Below are 18,069 nucleotides of genomic sequence, written 5' to 3'. Positions count from 1 at the left end.
TAGAAACAGAAAAGGTATAGAACTGAATTGAATCAAGTAAGCTTAGCCTCGTCTGCTTATGAAGGAAAAAATTTGTAAACAAACTGTTGCGCAATACCTGCAACTGGTGAATTAAATAAAAACATGAATAAATCGATACCCAAAACATTATGGATGATTAAACGATGTTTTATATGCAAAACTTCGAATCTGAAAGGCATTTCGGCATCGCAATTAAGAAATTACAGCTTCAAAATCAAAAGTATGTCTTCCCACGAATTATCAACAGCTCTGCGACCATTTTACTTTGCAGTACATCCCGATTTATTTTGGCAACAACCTCATGCCAAAGTTAGTTAAATAAATTAATTTTAAATAAAAAAATGTTCAAAACTAACTACACGCAAATTCCCATAGGAAGTCAATGAAAATTCTTTGAAAGAACTAAATTCCTACCTAGAATCATTACTTAAAAATGTTCTTCCAGGTCCAAAAAATGTAACATTTTACGTAAGGGACACAAGTGGAAAAAATAGCCATGAGGGTAGGATTGGTTTAATTTAATTTAGGCCTAAATTAAAATATAAACTGTAATTAAACACCTAATTTCTCAGCAAGAGAAGTTAAAACTGTGAATTTTAAACTACAAAGCCATGATTTACACGCAACTGTCCATACAATTTTAAGTACCTGCCACTTATCAACCAATTATATTGATGCAATAAAAAAGCCACCTAAACCACCACCAGAAACAAGGGGTGGTGGCTTTTCATCAAAGGAATTTAAATTTAGAGATGATATCAAATGGAGTGGGGCTGCGTTAGATGAACAAACGGTTGATTTTAGAGACAGATTTAAAAGAGTAGATGAAATTGACTTTAGGTCAGTAACCAAATAAAATAATGTTAATTTGCTTAAATATATATTAATAATTTAAGTTTAACCGCAGTAAATGGTTAAAAGATAACGTTGATAAAGCTCAGAAACGGGCAGCTGATTGTGATCCAGTCAGACAAGAAATTGAAAGATTAAGTAACATCTTAGTTGAAGGATTAGAGCTTAACGAGATAGTTTGGGACTGTGGTTGGGGATTATCTCATTTAAGAGGATGTCTACAAAGTTTCTATAGTCTAATTCAACAATTTCCAATGGAAGTTAATGTTTTAAGAGGTAAACATTACTTCTAATAAGTTTAAGTCACGAACTTATTTAGTTCTGATTCTGAACTAATTATAGGCAGAACTTTGGTCTTTGGAACTCAAACCGGTGTTAGTCTTGAAGGGGAAATTATTTTAAGCAGTGGTCATGTTAAACACACGTGGCTAGAGGCAGGCAACTATCTAATTAATCTTAATAATTTTAACTTTAATTAATTAAATTGAACTTCAATTCAACACAACACATAACAGCTTCTACAAAATGTGCCATTATATGACCAATTTCTTCATCAACTTCCCGATGCTGAAAGAGCCCTATCAGATGTTCTTTTAGGCGTTAAAATAGACCATCGAAAATTTCAACCCACAGTCATGGTGCAGAAATATATTAACCAATTAGGAAAGCTAGCATCTGCCTTATATAAATATCGCTGGCAACATGGTTACCCTGATTCATGGCCTAGAAGGCTTACCAAATACCAACTTGTAGTTGAAGGGTACTAATTATTAATTTACAATTAAAGTAATATTAATTAAACTATATTAAACTTCACAGGGAAGCTGGACCACTAATGCTATCACCTACTGGTCAATTTATAGTACCAGCTGGTTGTCCCGCCTTTTTATTGGTTGGATTTATAACTGACAATAGGTTAAATGCCGAGGAAAAAATGAAACAGTACAATAGGTACTATACTCACCACAATTCCCAAAAACCTTTTTAAACTAAACTAAATTTTATATTTTTTAGTGAGAAATATCGTGAACAAGTTTCAATAGATGAAGCCATGTATCATTTGGGTATAAAGTCCCTTCAAAAGGACAATAATGTTACACCCAATCTTATGATTAGTTGTTTAGAAAGATTAATAGAAAATTCTCAATATTGGAGCCCCATTTTACGCGGTTCTTACATCCGAGTAACTAATTTCTACTCAGTTTTACAAGATGGTGAAATTTGTATCCCATGGAATTGGAAAATTTCCGATAAAAGTTAAGCCTTGGTCAGAAATTCCCGAGTTAAGCCTAATATTTGGGCCTTTGTAAAATTTTTTGAGTACTCCAGAGTTGGAGTCCATAGTACGCGTACTACTCGCGAGTTAAGCCTAATATTTGGGCCCTGGTCATATTTTTTTGAGTACTCCGGACTTGAGTACTCTAGTCCAGAGTACGCGTACTACTCGCGAGTTAAGCCCAATATTAAGGCCTTTGTAAAATTTTTTGAGTACTCCGGACTCCGTAGTACGCGTACTACTCGCGAGTTAAGCCTAATATTTGGGCCCTGGTCATATTTTTTTGAGTACTCTGAGTCCATAGTACGCGTACTAGTGGCGAGTTAAGCCTAATATTAAGGCCTTGGTCAAATTTTGAGCAAAAAATTAATAAATAAAACCTTGTATTTTATATAAAATTATTGGAGTTTGTTCCTACAATAATGTAAAATGCTAAAACCTATTAAATTTGTTTTGAATTTTAATTAAACGTAGAAAAATATTAAATTTTACATAATTTTAAGCAAGCATGCGTGTGGTTTTTGTTAATTAAGCTAACTTTTAAAATATAATATATTTGCCGTCAAAGAACCAGCTTTTCTTCTAAATTATAATCATTAATATTTTAAAAATAATGTGCTTTAAAATATTTCACGTTTAAACTAAAACTAGAACTAAAGGATCGAACTATTAACCCCCCGCCCTCGGTCCCGTCTCTCTTGATTACTATATACACATCTTACCGCAGAATTCTTAAGTTTTAATTTCAAGAGGCCTTAAAGCCTCGGGATCCCATTTTCGAATAATATCCAATGCTTGATTTAAACGTGTGCACCAAAGAATTCTTTCCTCCTTGGTATCAGCTGATAAACGATGTTCGGTTGTGACATAAGCATTGTGACTCTGAGAGACCAAATTATCTTTGTCGTCTTTCTTCTTTGTTCTAACACTCATTAGAGAGAAGGTATGTTTTCGAACGCAAACGTTGGGGTTAATCAGACCAACTTCAGGGGTGATACATTGTCTCAAGTCAATAGTACCCATGGGCGCCTTTAGAATGGTTAAAACTTGATTAAGAAATCCTTTTAAACCACGCAAAACGACGGAAGTCAGCCCTGATTACCTGAGTTTTTTCATTATCAGGATATTTCCAATAAGACAGGAAATTTCCTGATAAGACAAACCATCTTCGGTACCAGTTTCCAAATCCGCTTACATCCTCGAACATAGTCTAAAATTAAATGTTGTTAAAAACTTAAAAACCCCCAAACCAAAAGTCCCCTACCAAAAACCCCTTTTCTTTTATTGGTTGTTCAGTACACAACTTTAATTTCATGGTAACTCTTCCTTCCATGGGAGATTGCGAGGGTACTTTCTCTAAAGACAAAACTCGCCTCCGACAATTCTCAATGTTAAGTCGAATCATGCCAACAACGTCAAAATTGGACGCCCTTTCTCTGGGTTCGGGAGTACTTAATGCAGGGGACGCCTTAACTTTCGAATCCAGCTTCTTATTCTTAGGAGTTATCTTTAATTTGCTGTGTTCTTTACGAATATTGTATTTGCGATCGTGAGGAATGGTTCGGGCGCTTGTTTGCTAAAAATTGTTAATTACCGCCACTCCAGTAATTGTCAGTATAAAGTACCTACACGCTAATTAAGTCTTACCAAAGCGTAAACTTCAAACAAAACTGAAAAGTTGCTTCTCAAATCCTGAAGACAAATGTGATTAGAGAAACTAAAAGTTCCCGCAGTGATTCCATCTTTTGTGTTCAACATTTCAGTTGCAATCACTTTCTCTCGATAACGTATCAAGCAAAAGAAGTAATGAATTGATTCGTCTAAAAGAAATTAGTGTAATTAAATCCTTAATTAATTAATCAGGGAAGGAATTCGCGATCATTACGCATTTGTCCGCCAAGTTGAGCTTGCAAGAACTCCTGTTTCAATGGAAGTCTAATTTCAGATATGGACAAAGTCCCGCGTTCACCAGCTGGATTAAACCCAAGTGCAGCTTCAGTTTTAAGTTGTTCGATAGAATTTTTGCAGGCATTTCGTTTGTGAGCTGTTAATGGACGTTAATTAATCCATTGAACGAGGAAGATTAATTTGAAAATAAGTACTGGTTATCAGTAGAAGTCTCTCTCCTTCAACGTGTTCGGTTGAACCGAAAAATTCGGGTTTAGCAGCGCATAGAAACAAAGCTTGACAAGCTTGTTTAACTTGAACATCTTGTCGATGTAAATCTTCTTGCAATTGTTTAATTCTTTCCTGAACTTCCTCAAAGTATTCATTGTCTTCTTGATGCGCCGGACTCAGGTTTATTTCAACATTCCTCTTAACAACATGAACCGGCGTGCTGTTGTTACTCAACTGTTGATTTTGTCGTCGATACAGACTGATGGAATGAGTCAGAACGGGCGATTCCTCTTTGTGACTGATTGGGTTTATGTATGGTTTGTTCGGAGAAACCGAGCTCGATGTCGAAGGCATTGACATTGGTGTCATATTGTCGTCATCCTTATAGGAGTCATCGGTGGAAACACTTTCCTCCTCGACATATCGCAATTTGGGTGTTGTTGGGTCGGGTTGCGTATGTTCTTCGACATATCGAATGCTTTTGGGAGGGGATACGTTGAGTTTGTTTGGACTGTTTTCCAATTTTTTAAGTTTCGACAATGAAGGATATAAACGCGAAGGCTGAAATTCAACAGGATTAAAATTGCGCGAAAGGATCCCATTGGACCACAAATGACTTACAGATCCTTCTTGTTCCTCATCGGAACTACTACTAAATTCATTCAAGACATCATCCAACATTTCGTCAAATTTTTCACAGACTAATCTTGATTCAGTATTGAAACTAGTTTGGGGTGTCATTGACTTTGGCGTTTGTTCCTCGACATATCTCGCCGTCATGATAGGCATGGGCGGTGGTGGAGGAGGAATGGGTGAATTCGAAATGGATGATTCCTCAGCATCATTCGTGGAAACCTCTCGCGATTTATCGGATTCATCTTCCGTATCAGAGTCCTCATCTTCATCTTCCTTAGGTTGTCCAAAAGGATTAAAAGGTTTCTTTGGCGACCTGTTCCATCTATTCTTCAATTCCTCAAGTTCCTTTTTACGTTCCTCAATCATTTTATTGGCAATATCATTTGTCGTGGTTTTATTGACCTTCTCCAACAAGTTTTGTTGCAACTGAGCTGTATGAGCCTCGACACTCTTTGTCGGAGAGAAATGAACGATTTTTTTCGCAGACTCATCCTTAACTGATACATCGTTTTTCAAAATTCCACTTTGAGTGGGTGTTGTTACGATGGTCTTTGGAGGTGCCATGGATGGTGCGCTAATTGTACTCGAGGAATTAATCTTGGGGAAGACTGGTTTATTGGCGACATTCTCTCTGTTTGGTGACATATTCATGGCTTTTTCAAACAAAGCGGTTCTCTGGGTTACAGACAGAAGTTCTGGTGTTTCGCAAGTGTTTTTGCTTGGGGTGACCGGTGTCTCAAACATGGCTCGACGAGCCGACAGGGGCAAGTTAGCCGGGTCAACATTGACTGGGGTGGATTGAGGCGTAGTTGCTATTGGTTTCAAGATGGTTGCCAAAGGTTTAGGGGTTGTTTCAACCGCCTTTTGAGGCTGGGTAACAGGGACCTTTAAGGTCACTGACGCTTTACTGGTTTGAATCGGAGTTTCGGGTTTGGAGTTACTAAAGACGTCGGAAATGGGGCCCAATTTACGTGGCAATGTCGCAGCCTTTTTGGGGCTGGTTGAGTCACTTTTTTGGTTCTCAAACAACTTCATTCTATCTCTGATGGTACTATCAGCGTTTTTCTCATATTTGTATGATAAAGTTGACGCGGATGCGGATTTAGTGAAGCCTTGCGCTTCCTAATGGTGAACGAATGTTAATTGTAACATCGGAATTAAAATTGAAATCAAAGACATCGCTTTGATTTCAATTTTAAACTCACCAAAGACGCGATGACATGGTCATCCCAAATTGGCTTTTTTGTTCTCACCTGCTTTGCTGGTTGTGCTTTTGGGACAACAGCAACCTCCACCTTAGTTTCCGAAACGGCCACCTTTTCTTTAACCGGAGATAGTACACTTTTCTCGCATGCTTTAGGGTTTTGCTTAGCGGGTGATTTTAGAGGCACAGAGAGGGGCATTGCGTTTTGTTTAGCTGGTGATTTAGGGGTAGAAAGGGTGCTATTTTGTTTAGCTGGGGATTTAGGAATCAAAAATTTGGGTTCATCAGGCTTTGGCACGGTTAAATCATCTTCCCATTGGTTAATATTGCTAGCAAGCGCTGCTAATCTACTACGGGCGTGAGTTATGTGAGGGGAATTAGATAATTCGGGTTTGGGTTCATTTTCAAGGGCTTTAAGCGAGGAAGTGGGGTTAGAGGAGAATACACCAGCGATTTCTGTATGGAAATATTGCGAGTTTATTTCTGACGGGCTGCCTTTATTTAATTGAAAAAACTAGTAATTTACCATCAGTATTTTTTTTCCTCAAGGCAGCTAACCCCCTAAGAGCGGAAACCTCATTGACAATATCAACAGTGTCATAATTTTCTTTATCAATTTGCGTATTGTCTTTAGGGGCTTCAATACTACGGCGTTTGGGGCTAAAGATTGCCGCTTCATCATCATTGCTTTTACGTTTTAACGTATCTTCTTGGGCTAATGGAACTTAGACTTTAGTATGATCATGGGATGGCATAGGGTGTGGGCTAGCTTTTAAGCTATAACAATTTAAACTAACCAGATTTTGTGGAATATTCATTTTGAGTAATTTTATCCTCTAAAAGGGCATCCCTTTGTTTTCTTTGTTCCGTATTATTTGGAAGTTTTTTATTTATCATATCGCGTCTAGCTTGAGTTCTTTCAAGCATTTTCTAGTATTCCGTTTAACATTTAATTAGGCCTAACTTACAACATTAAACTTAATTAAATTAAATTAAATTAATTTCGTTACCTGCGCAAAGGCATCAATCTCCATATCTTCCATCTTCAAAAGTTAATTAAAAACACCCAAATTTTAACTGAAATATTTAAAATTCAACGGCGAAAAGTTACAACGAACCGCACAACGTTACAACCGCTCCAAAAATAACATAAAAATATTTTTAAAGAAACCGTTTCCCACTTCACATTTGAATTCGACCAATCACCGACGAGTTCGTATTGCGCGCTACCTACCGGGATTGCGTAATTACGCACTAAGCGCAGTGTGTTGTTGACTTCAGGGACAAGAGTCCATACCGACGCGTATTAAATTAAAATTTTGTAATAATTAAAGGCAATTAAATTAAAATATGTTGAAAACACTACTTCGAAAGCACGGCTCGAAATGCCTTCAACTCTCTATTCAGCGAGGCCAAAAATCACAACCCAAAATTAAAACACAAGAAACGATAGGTAATTAAATTAAGTTAATGTCAATTAGTTTAAAGTCAAAATTAACTTCGTAATTAAAACCTTAGATACGGGGGGACTGCAAGCTTTGAAAGACAATAAATTAGAAGTTCTTGGGAGCAACTTGAGGCCATTATATTTAGATGCCCAAGCTACTACACCACTTGTAAGCAGTTATATAACCCTGTCCCCATGTGGCTTATAGTTAATTTTAATTTTAATTATCTTTACCCATTTAAAATTAATTTAAAGGATCCCAGGGTTTTAGACGCAATGATGCCATATTTAATGTCTCATTATGGTAACCCCCACTCCAGAACCCACGCTTACGGTTGGGAAAGTGAATATGCCATGGAGCACGCCAGAAAAGTAATATTTTTTTATAATTAAAGTTAATTTAATTTAAGGGGTTTAATTTTAGTCTTAATTCCAGCAAGTCGCGAGATTAATTGGCGCAGATGCTAAAGAAATAGTTTTTACAAGTGGGGCGACTGAATCAAACAATTTAGCAATTAAAGGAGTCGCTAATTTTTACAAATCAAAGAAAAAACACGTCATAACGACCCAAACTGAGCATAAATGCGTCCTGGATTCTTGCAGAAAGCTGGAATCTGAAGGTTTTGACGTAACGTATTTAAAAGTGAAAGAAACCGGACTTATAGATCTCAAAGTGAGACAATATCCCCCTTAATTAATTAATTAATTAATTAATTAAGAATAATATAACCTAATTAAATCTTGATAGGAATTAGAATCAGCTATCAGACCCGACACATCGTTACTATCGATAATGTTAGTTAATAATGAAATAGGAGTTAGACAACCAGTAGAAGAAATAGGTATACCTTAATTAATTAATTATTATTAAATTAAGTTAATTAACCTTAATTATTTTAGGAGCATTATGTAGATCTAAAAAAGTATTTTTCCATACCGATGCCGCTCAGGCAGTTGGAAAAATTCCAGTTGATGTTAATGAGATGAAAATTGATTTAATGTCAATTAGCGGGCACAAAATTTACGGGCCTAAAGGGATTGGGGCACTTTATATTAGACGTAGACCCAGAGTTCGGGTTGAACCATTACAAAATGGAGGAGGACAAGAAAGAGGAATGAGGAGTGGAACTGTTCCAACTCCGTTAACAGTTGGTTTAGGGGCTGCTTGCGAAATATCAATGCAAGAAATGGATGTAATGGATATATATTAAAACTCCCTAATGATTAATTAATTAATTATAGTTAATCTCAATTAAATCTTATTATAGTATGATTTGGAACATGTTAAAAGGTTATCAGATCGTCTAATAAATAAAATAAACTCGGAGTTGACTCACGTTATCAGGAATGGTGACACACAATTCAATTATCCGGGATGTGTCAATTTATCCTTTAGTTGTGTTGAAGGAGAGAGTATGTTAATGGCCCTTAAAGATGTCGCCCTTTCATCTGGAAGGTAGTGATTAATAATTAATTTAATTTTAAGTTAATTAATTTAATTTGCATTAATTAATTTAAACTTTAGTGCCTGCACCTCAGCCTCATTGGAACCCTCTTATGTTTTAAGAGCTATAGGAACTGATGAAGATTTGGCCCATTCTTCAATAAGGTATTATTTTATTATTAAGTTAATTTAATTTAATTTAGTGGGGGTTAAAGTTAATTCTAGTTAATTAATTTCAGATTTGGAATTGGGAGATTCACAACAGAGGAAGAAATTGATTATACAGCTGAAAGATGCATTTACCACGTTAAAAAATTAAGGGAAATGAGGTATATTATATTAATTTTAATTCTAACAGGGATTTAATTCATTTAATTTAATGATAATTAAAAGAATAAATACTTAACTGTTTATTTTATTTTATTTTCCGACAACAGTCCTTTATGGGAGATGGTGCAGGAAGGAATAGACTTGAAAACAATTCAATGGTCTCAACACTAAAGACTGAGGCAGAGATCCTTAAGTTGACATCAATTGCTTGGCAACCATCTCTTTACTTAAACGCGTTCAATTAAATTAAATTAAATTAATTAGCGCTTCTGACAATTCCAACACCAAGAAAAAATCTCTAATACCTAAAGTAAACAAAAAGAAAATAAACAAAACAACCAGTAAGATTACACAAGCTGATGTAAAAAAATTAAATGTACATGTTAAAATTAAAATAAAAATGTTAGGCTTAGTTTTAAATAAAGTGTAATTAATTGAGTTTAAATTTATTCATTGAAAACAAAAATTTTTTTTATAAGATTTAAAAATATCAGGGAGGGGGGAATGGGGGTGGGGCAAGGAGTAATTATTTAGCAGTTGACAAAAAGGGGATGGATTAATTAATTAACAGTTTTTCCTGAATTTTATTTACAATTTTCGTTTTTTTCTTCTAATTTTGTTGCTGCAGTTGTTTTTTGTTTTTTAAAGCATTTCAGAAAAAAATAGACTTATCAATGGCCAAACTTCTTACTGATAAATATATACATACATACTGATAGTGACTGATAAACCTTGAATTTGATCATTTTAATTTTTTATAGTTTAGTATTAGTTTAATTTTAATATTTATTTTTCTTCATAAATAAATAATAAAATTTTTCTAAAACAAACTAATTTATTTATTTATTCAGATTTCAGAAGCTAATTGTAATTAATGTTTCCTTTTAAATTAATTACAGCATTAATATTCCCCCATGAATCCAGCAGAGCTTTTTTGAAACTGTTTTTTTTTTAGTTTAATTGAAATAACTCAGTTTTTAAAACCAAAAATAAAAAAAATTGGTGGATTTGTTTTTCATCTATAGTTTGTTGTTTTTTAATATAGGCCACTGTTTTCTTTGTTTGTTTGTTTATTTAAATACTTAACCAGGATGTTTCAACTTAATTAACCTTCTTGACCAAAATCTTCCATAAATTGTTTAAGTTTAATCAAATCATCTTCATTAACAGTTGGTTTTGCATTATTTAGTGACAAAAGTACATCACTCTGTAATTAAAACCATTTAATTAAGTTGTTAATTAACCTATGTTAATTAATTTTAGTTAATGGGAGGGGGGGGTCGGGTTCTAGCAATTACTTACCAGACTAACAACTGGTTCTAGCAATTTTTCACCGGGGACATCCATCCAGGACATTTCAATAGCATCAGGAGACCCGGGTGAACACGGGGTCAAAAGGTCATCAACTATAACATTAGGGTTATCCCTGGATGGACCCCTAACTCTTCTAAAATGGGTGGCTGTTTGGACTTTACGAACTGGTTGCATTAAAGCATCCCGGACCAAAACTGAAATGTCAGCTCCGGAGAATCTAAAATTAAAAATTACTCGGAGGTTAATTAATTAAGGGTTTAAATTACTATTTTAATTAATTTTACCCTGGGGTTTTCTTTGCTAAAACCTTATAATCCTCTTCCGAAAGTGTATTAGGCGTATTCCCAATATGTAATTTAAAAATGGCTAATCTGGCGTGTTCCTCAGGGAGAGGAATATAAATTCTCTTCTCAAAACGCCGCCTGATGGCTGCATCAAGAATCCAAGGAATATTTGTAGCCCCCAAGACTAAAATCCCGTCAGTATCATTGCCAACTCCTTGCATTTGGACGAGAAATTCCGTTTTAATTCTACGGGCCGACTCGGACTCATTATCAGACCGAGAACTACACAAAGAATCTATTTCATCAATGAAGATGATACTGGGTTTATGTTGTCTGGCCATTTCAAACAAATTTTTAACCAATCTATAAGTCATTAACCATTAATAACTTGGTTAAAATATTGGCCTAAAAATAATAGGGTTTACTTTTCACTTTCACCAAGCCATTTAGACACCAAGCTTGATGAAGAAATGGAGAAAAATGTAGAGTTATTGGCTTCAGTAGCTACAGCTTTAGCCAAATATGATTTTCCAGTTCCAGGGGGCTAAATTTACGGTTAAAAATTAGGCCTAACTGCTTAATATAAAAATAAGGGGGTTTAACCAACCCCAAAAAGTAAGATTCCTTTCCAGGGCTTCCTTTTCCCAGTGAAAAGGTGAGGGAATTTTATGGGTAAAATCACAGCTTCTTTCAAAGCCTCTTTGGCTCCCTCCAAACCGGCAACATCGGACCATTTGATGTTTGGTTTTTCCATCACAATGGCTCCTTCCAATTGACTCAGTAACTTTTTCTTATCAGGATCTTCTCCATCAGAATCACTAGAATCATCTTTCTTATTCGAGCTTTCACCAGCTTTAACCGGTTTCTTTTTATTATCTTTGTCATGACCTTTCTTAAGGTAGTCTTTGAGCTTCTCCGCTCTTTCTAAATATTGAAGACACTTTGCTCTAATGCTTTCCTTAGCTCTGTCACTTTGAGCTTCATCTGAATTAGTTCAATTCATTCTTAGTCGTGACCTTTTAATCATAGATTAAAAGATAAACCCTTACATTTGATTGCATGGAGAAAATACTCCACTCCGTGTTCGTACAATCTTAATGCTTCTGCATAGTTCTTATTTTTGTCTTCTTCAGTAGCTTTGGTAACCAAATCAATGGCTTTCTGATAGTTATTAACACTTTTTTTAGTTTTAAAACCATTTCCCCCATATCATAATATTAAAAGAATAAGAATAACACCCTTTGGCATTCAATATTTTTGATATTTGAGTTTGATTATAGAGACCAAGGCTTAACTTCAATTATAAAAATGATCAAACCTGCAACGTTCCTCCAGTACTCATTAGAAAGGCCTTTAGACTTTAGTCGGATTTTTACGATTAAAAATTAAAACTTCACTATATTTTAAGAACTTTAATTAATAGACTCGATATTGACACATTCCCAATCGTGGGAGTTATATTAATTTGTTATCTATATGCAAAACAATACTTTTCAATTGGTGACACAAAAAATTATGTCATAATCATTCCGCAACCCGCCGACTTACTAAAAAACTAGGAGGATAGCTACAAAGTACCTAGTAGGCGAAACGTACAAATATTAGACTTTCTACGGCATATAGGCTTAAAAATGAGTATTATCCTGTGTACATGAGTATCATCACTCCTTGGCATTTTCTTGTAATGACAGCTGGCGCTCCCTATTGGATGACCCTTTTGACACGATAAACCACGTGTCTTTTAAAGTTCCGTTTTTGGAATTACAAGTTGCGGTTGCATCATCGCGTTTTCACCGCGAATTTTGTTATATAATAACGATAAAGTAATTATTTTAATTGTTTAAAATCATTTATAAAAACCCAGATAGGTTAGGTGTAAAGTTTTTCAGTAAAAATGTTATCACTAGCGTTAGGAAAATCACCTAGAACACTATGTTACTTGCACAGAAATGTTAAACACTCATTTGGGCGCGAATTTCCCAACCTCCAAGTGGTCCAGGGGACCAAATTTACGCAAAATTCAAGATATTTGTGTGCACTATCGTACTCTGGATCAATATTAACCGGTAGAAATCAAGAACCATGGCCCAATGTTACACAAAACACTATAAACAGTTTCAATAAAGTTACCTACATCTCTCGGAGAAATTACAGTGATAAACAAAACCCTAATGATAATGGAGGTGGTGAAGATGACCCTAGCGCGACCACACCACCTCCTCCTGAAATACGAACCCCAATTATACAAACTATGGGAGGGGTTATTGCACCTGTCACTGTTCCAGAGGTTTGGCCTCAAGTTCCAGTCATAGCTGTTACAAGAAACCCCGTTTTCCCAAAGTTTATCAAGATTATTGAGGTAGGAATAGTTTCTCCACCTTTTAAGTCATCCCCTGGTTTTAATTTTAATCGTAATTAAGTTAAATTAATTTTAAAAGGTCACCAATCCCTCTTTAATTGATTTAATAAGGAGAAAAGTTAGTTTAAATCAACCTTACGCTGGTGTTTTCTTATTAAAAGATGAAAAGTATGATAATTTTAATTAAAAGTAATTGTAAATAACTAATAATATTATTAAAATAGTCATGATACTGACGTAGTGGATAATTTAAATGCAATTTACAACACTGGAACATTTGTTCAAATTCATGAAATGCAAGATTTGGGGGATAAACTTAGGATGATTGTTATGGCCCATAGAAGGTTAGAAAACTAAATTTAAAATTATATTATAATTTAATTTAAACACAAAATAATCTATTAAAATTAACATTTAAATAGAATTAAAATTGTCAAATCCATTGAAGAATCAAGTAAGATTCTAATTAACTTCCCAAGAGAGTTTAGAGTTAGACTTTTTGTAACAATGTCTTGTTAGACATAGAACAACAACAACAACAACAAGAGGAGACAATTACAAAACGTCGTAGAAAAAGGAGAAATGAGACAACTGAACCTTTACCCATTGAGAACAGTACATCCTCAGAAACCCCTCAAATAGAAGAACAAGAAAATAACACGGAACAACCACCAATTGGTCCAAAAACTCCAATTTTAATGGTGGAAGTTGAAAATGTTCAACATGAAAAGTTTCAAACTAATGAAGAAATGAAGGCATTAACCCAAGAAATTGTTAAAACAATTAGAGATATAATTGCCCTTAATCCTTTATATCGAGAATCAATTCAACAAATGATTCAAGCTGGTCAAAGAGTAGTAGATAATCCAGTGTATTTATCTGATTTAGGTTAGTTTTAATTAGAATTAAATTAAAATTAACTTAAAAAAACTATAAGTATATTAGCAATTGTCTTATAGGAGCTGCCTTAACTGGTGCTGATCCTCAAGAACTTCAAGAAGTTTTAGAAGAAACAAATGTATAATAAATAAATAAATTAAAGTTTTAAATTAATTATAATTATAATTAAATTTAAATGTTCAGATTTCAAGAAGATTAATGTTAGCTTTGTCACTCTTGAAAAAAGAATTGGAATTGAGTAAACTTCAACAGAAAATTGGAAAAGATGTATAATTGAAGTTTAAATTTTAATTAATTGGTTTTTTAAGGATTATTAGTTAAATTAATGTTAATTAATTAGGTTGAAGAGAAAGTTAAGGCGCAACACCGCAAATATATGCTTCAGGAACAATTAAAAGCTATTAAAAAAGAACTAGGACTTGAGAAAGAGGATAAAGATGCGATTGAAGAAAAATTTAAAGAAAGAATGAAAGTTAGCATTGGTTAAAATTAATTTTAAATTAAAATAAAGTACTAGGTAAATATTATTAATTATAATTAGGATCTGGTTATCCCCCAACATGTTATGGAAGTAATAGAAGAGGAACTTAGTAAATTGTCATTTTTAGACAACCATTCTTCAGAGTTTAGGTCGTTTTTTTGTTGAAAACTCAACACTTAACTTTAATTAAACAATTTAATTATAATTACAGCGTAACGAGGAACTATTTAGATTGGTTAACGAGTATCCCATGGGGTAAAACAAGTACAGAAAACTTGGATTTAACTCGCGCGAAAGAAGTTCTAGAAGAAGATCATTATGGAATGGATGACGTCAAAAAAAGAATTTTAGAGTTTATAGCAGTTAGCCAACTTAAAGGGACAACTCAAGGGAAAATGTTGTGTTTTCATGGACCTCCTGGTGTGGGAAAGACATCCATAGCTAGATCCATCGCGAAAGCGCTTAATAGAGAGGTGAAACCTTAATGAAAACTTGCAAAGATCCCTAAACCAAAACCGCGTGTGTTTCTGACAGTATTTCAGATTTAGTGTTGGAGGAATGACGGATGTAGCTGAAATAAAAGGACATCGTAGGACATACATTGGAGCAATGCCCGGCAAACTAATCCAGTGTTTAAAGAAGACCAAAACAGAGAACCCTTTAGTCTTAATAGATGAAGTTGATAAAATTGGACGCGGATATCAAGGAGATCCTTCTTCAGCATTACTCGAAGTCTTAGATCCGGAACAAAACGCCAATTTCCTTGATCATTACTTAGACGTGACTGTGGACTTGTCTAAAGTGTTGTTCATATGCACGGCAAATGTAATTGACACAATCCCTGAACCTTTACGAGATAGAATGGAAATAATTGAAGTGTCCGGTTACGTAGCTGAAGAAAAACTTGCAATTGCACAGGTAATGTTAATGTTAATTTAATTTAACTTAGAATTTAAGGAGGGACAATTAACCATAATTTTTCCAGAGATACTTAATACCCCAAGCGAGAACTAACTCTGGAATAAGCGAAGATAAAATTACAATTAAAGATGACGCCCTACAATCATTAATTAAATTTTACTGTAGAGAAAGTGGTGTCCGAAACTTACAAAAACATATAGAAAAGATACTTAGAAAGAGCGCGTTTAAGATAGTCAGTAATGAGGTATCAAAAGTTGAAATAGATAACAGTAATCTTCAAGATTACGTTGGGAAACCCGTCTTTACACATGATAGACTTTATGATATTACACCGCCTGGTGTTGTTATGGGTCTAGCATGGACTGCAATGGGTAAGTGAAACTGGGTCTTAAAGTTATTAATTTCGCAGCTACTAATTATAATTAATTAATTAATTAAAAGGTGGTTCCACACTTTTCATTGAAACTGTTGTATCGCGTCCAATTGATAATAATAAGAACAGTGGTAAAAACAGTGAGCATGGGCCTCCAATTGGTAGCTTACAATTAACAGGACATTTAGGAGAAGTCATGAAAGAGAGTGCAAACATTGCCTACTCATTCTCAAAGTCCTTCTTAATGACTAAAGTCCCTGATAATGATTTTCTTATTAAGTCTCATTTACATCTTCACGTTCCTGAGGTAATTTAAATTAATTTAATTAAGATAGGCCTATATTTAATTTTAAATACATCTTTCAAAACAGGGCGCTGTCCCTAAAGATGGTCCAAGTGCGGGTTGTACTATGGTGACAGCCTTACTGTCATTAGCATTGGGGAAATCAGTCCCTCAAAATTTCGCTATGACTGGGGAAGTTTCATTGACAGGAAAGGTTTTACCGGTTGGTGGAATTAAGGAGAAAACGATAGCAGTAATTATACTTAATTGCATGCTTTTAGATTAATTATGGCGTATTAATTTTAATTGATTTTAGGCTAAAAGAGTCGGGGTTAAAACCATAATTTTACCTGAAGAAAACCGTAAAGATTTTGCTGATTTGCCTGAATATATTACAGAAGGATTGGAAGTTCATTTTGTCAGTCATTATAGCGAGATTTATGATATCATATTTGCTTAATTGTAATTTGTTGTTGACTTGTCATTTATCAGAATAAATAAATAAATAAATTTATTTAACTATTATGTCTTATTATTGAGTTAATATAATATTATTTAAAAATGAAAGGGAAATAAGTAAGTTTAATCTTTATAGTGTCGTCAGCACGCTATACTCCCCCACCCCCACCCTACTGCGTTATGTCGTCGGCCATTTTGAGGGTAAAGGTAGGTACCATTCTTAACCGGCATACCGCTGTACCTTCCCTAATGGTTCAATTAAAAATACCCGTTAATTAAACTTTCACGACGACTTCTTCGCCAGCAAACCCCATAATTTGTTTAAAGTAATGACCTTATAGTATTTCGAACCAGGTGTAACATTACAAAACCATCATTTAAATATCGCGGCTGTTGTTTAGGTTCTATCGGTAATTAAATAATAATTACTGTGGTTTTTCCAAAAACCAAGCTAAGCTTTGAAGGAACAATATTTTTCACAAAATCATTAAAAATCCATTAAGCAATCCGTCCCAGCTCTACACTGATCTCTTCAGAACGACCCGAGAGAGAGAGAGAGGAAACGTTATTTTCGGTCTACCTTGTGGAAAATCACCTTTCAACCTTTACCTTAAAACGAACCATAAACAAATTGATTTTCACTATGGATTTATGGTGAATTCAATAACAATTTACTGTTATAAAAGTCTAGGAACGCGATGCCCTTATGAAATCTTATTTGTCTATTTTCATTCTTGTTTCGTAATGACGTGATCTTATCACAAACTGGCACGCGATTTCAAACTGACCAATCATTAATCTACAACGGGAAATCATATTCAGAGATTATGTTCAGGTGTATAAATCCTCGATATCAAAATTGAGCAACCAACTTTAACGGAGCAGACAGATAAAGGACTTCAAAATCAAGCGCCATAGTAAAATCGTACGCGATATTTTAAACATGGACATAGAAAATCTACTTTTAATAAATTGCTATTAGAAATTGACCTAATTTGAAATTAAACGATATACGCGATACCATTTAAATCCCAAAATAATAAACAATAGGAAAATACAAGTCGATAATGACTTCCCGAATAATGTTTATACAGGTTTATTTATAGGTTCAATTGTTTTAGCAGGGGGTCCATGCCAAGGGGGGGGGCTAAATGACAATGGGGGGAACGTCAATGAAGGCGGTTTCGGGGAGGGAGAGTCTGGTACCTGAAGATTAAAGACGTTTTGATTAATGAGTAAACTAAACGAAGGAGACGGGCCCATGGAAGGAAGCAAGGAGTATCCCTTCCTTTACATCTCGAGCCCTTCTTAATAATCCCCGCTTTATCATTTTACTAGATGAGGAAAAGGAACAATGGAAATGGGAG

The 18,069-nt window shown here is 34.6% G+C and overlaps 5 protein-coding genes across 9 annotated transcripts; 3 read left to right on the top strand and 2 right to left on the bottom strand.

Moving 5' to 3' along the window:
- Positions 1-48: 48 nt before the first annotated feature.
- On the top strand, positions 49-2,618 carry LOC149690820 (T-cell activation inhibitor, mitochondrial). 2 transcript variants are annotated; one of them, XM_089870674.1, is made up of 8 exons: positions 49-330; positions 467-523; positions 594-861; positions 929-1,149; positions 1,216-1,307; positions 1,389-1,633; positions 1,693-1,824; positions 1,888-2,618. In XM_089870674.1, exons 1-8 carry the CDS (start codon positions 165-167, stop codon positions 2,132-2,134), a joined length of 1,428 nt encoding a protein of 475 aa, XP_089726800.1. In that variant the 5' UTR covers positions 49-164; the 3' UTR covers positions 2,135-2,618. The 2 variants fall into 2 exon arrangements, with proteins under 2 accessions (XP_089726800.1, XP_089726799.1); XM_089870673.1 differs by having other exon boundaries at positions 50-330; positions 397-523.
- LOC149690819 (uncharacterized) lies at positions 2,592-9,006 on the bottom strand. 4 transcript variants are annotated; one of them, XM_089870600.1, is made up of 12 exons: positions 8,892-9,006; positions 7,118-7,184; positions 6,905-7,037; positions 6,634-6,822; positions 6,109-6,563; positions 4,889-6,025; positions 4,252-4,828; positions 4,035-4,193; positions 3,797-3,969; positions 3,414-3,725; positions 3,252-3,359; positions 2,592-3,178 (listed from the first exon to the last, which is right to left on the bottom strand). In XM_089870600.1, exons 2-12 carry the CDS (start codon positions 7,148-7,150, stop codon positions 2,882-2,884), a joined length of 3,573 nt encoding a protein of 1,190 aa, XP_089726726.1. In that variant the 5' UTR covers positions 7,151-7,184; positions 8,892-9,006; the 3' UTR covers positions 2,592-2,881. The 4 variants fall into 4 exon arrangements, with proteins under 4 accessions (XP_089726726.1, XP_089726725.1, XP_089726728.1 ...); XM_089870599.1 differs by lacking the exon at positions 8,892-9,006 and having other exon boundaries at positions 7,118-7,289; XM_089870602.1 differs by lacking the exon at positions 8,892-9,006 and having other exon boundaries at positions 6,157-6,563; positions 7,118-7,289.
- On the top strand, positions 7,353-9,758 carry LOC149690818 (cysteine desulfurase-like). Its single transcript, XM_089870696.1, has 10 exons — positions 7,353-7,560; positions 7,626-7,723; positions 7,810-7,926; positions 7,991-8,227; positions 8,303-8,396; positions 8,455-8,747; positions 8,823-9,010; positions 9,080-9,163; positions 9,238-9,327; positions 9,436-9,758. The coding sequence occupies exons 1-10, from the start codon at positions 7,458-7,460 to the stop codon at positions 9,497-9,499; spliced, it is 1,368 nt and encodes a 455-aa protein (XP_089726822.1). The 5' UTR covers positions 7,353-7,457; the 3' UTR covers positions 9,500-9,758.
- Vps4 (vacuolar protein sorting 4) lies at positions 9,759-12,535 on the bottom strand. The gene is made up of 7 exons (XM_089870702.1): positions 12,245-12,535; positions 11,976-12,087; positions 11,534-11,910; positions 11,352-11,470; positions 10,927-11,289; positions 10,631-10,859; positions 9,759-10,535 (listed from the first exon to the last, which is right to left on the bottom strand). Exons 1-7 carry the CDS (start codon positions 12,266-12,268, stop codon positions 10,434-10,436), a joined length of 1,326 nt encoding a protein of 441 aa, XP_089726828.1. The 5' UTR covers positions 12,269-12,535; the 3' UTR covers positions 9,759-10,433.
- A 97-nt stretch (positions 12,536-12,632) lies between these two features.
- LOC149690816 (lon protease homolog, mitochondrial-like) lies at positions 12,633-16,763 on the top strand. The gene is made up of 15 exons (XM_089870612.1): positions 12,633-13,285; positions 13,365-13,453; positions 13,510-13,629; positions 13,708-13,739; positions 13,805-14,173; positions 14,245-14,303; positions 14,369-14,452; positions 14,526-14,657; positions 14,727-14,815; positions 14,878-15,139; positions 15,201-15,584; positions 15,652-15,958; positions 16,029-16,267; positions 16,332-16,496; positions 16,560-16,763. The coding sequence occupies exons 1-15, from the start codon at positions 12,821-12,823 to the stop codon at positions 16,701-16,703; spliced, it is 2,940 nt and encodes a 979-aa protein (XP_089726738.1). The 5' UTR covers positions 12,633-12,820; the 3' UTR covers positions 16,704-16,763.
- The last annotated feature ends 1,306 nt before the right edge of the window (positions 16,764-18,069 follow it).

This window comes from Phalangium opilio, unplaced genomic scaffold, assembly GCF_054372755.1.
Source record: "Phalangium opilio isolate 3A_F unplaced genomic scaffold, DU_Popi_V2 ptg000031l_1, whole genome shotgun sequence".
Taxonomy (NCBI): domain Eukaryota; kingdom Metazoa; phylum Arthropoda; class Arachnida; order Opiliones; family Phalangiidae; genus Phalangium; species Phalangium opilio.
This window is presented reverse-complemented; position numbering and strand designations above follow the sequence as displayed.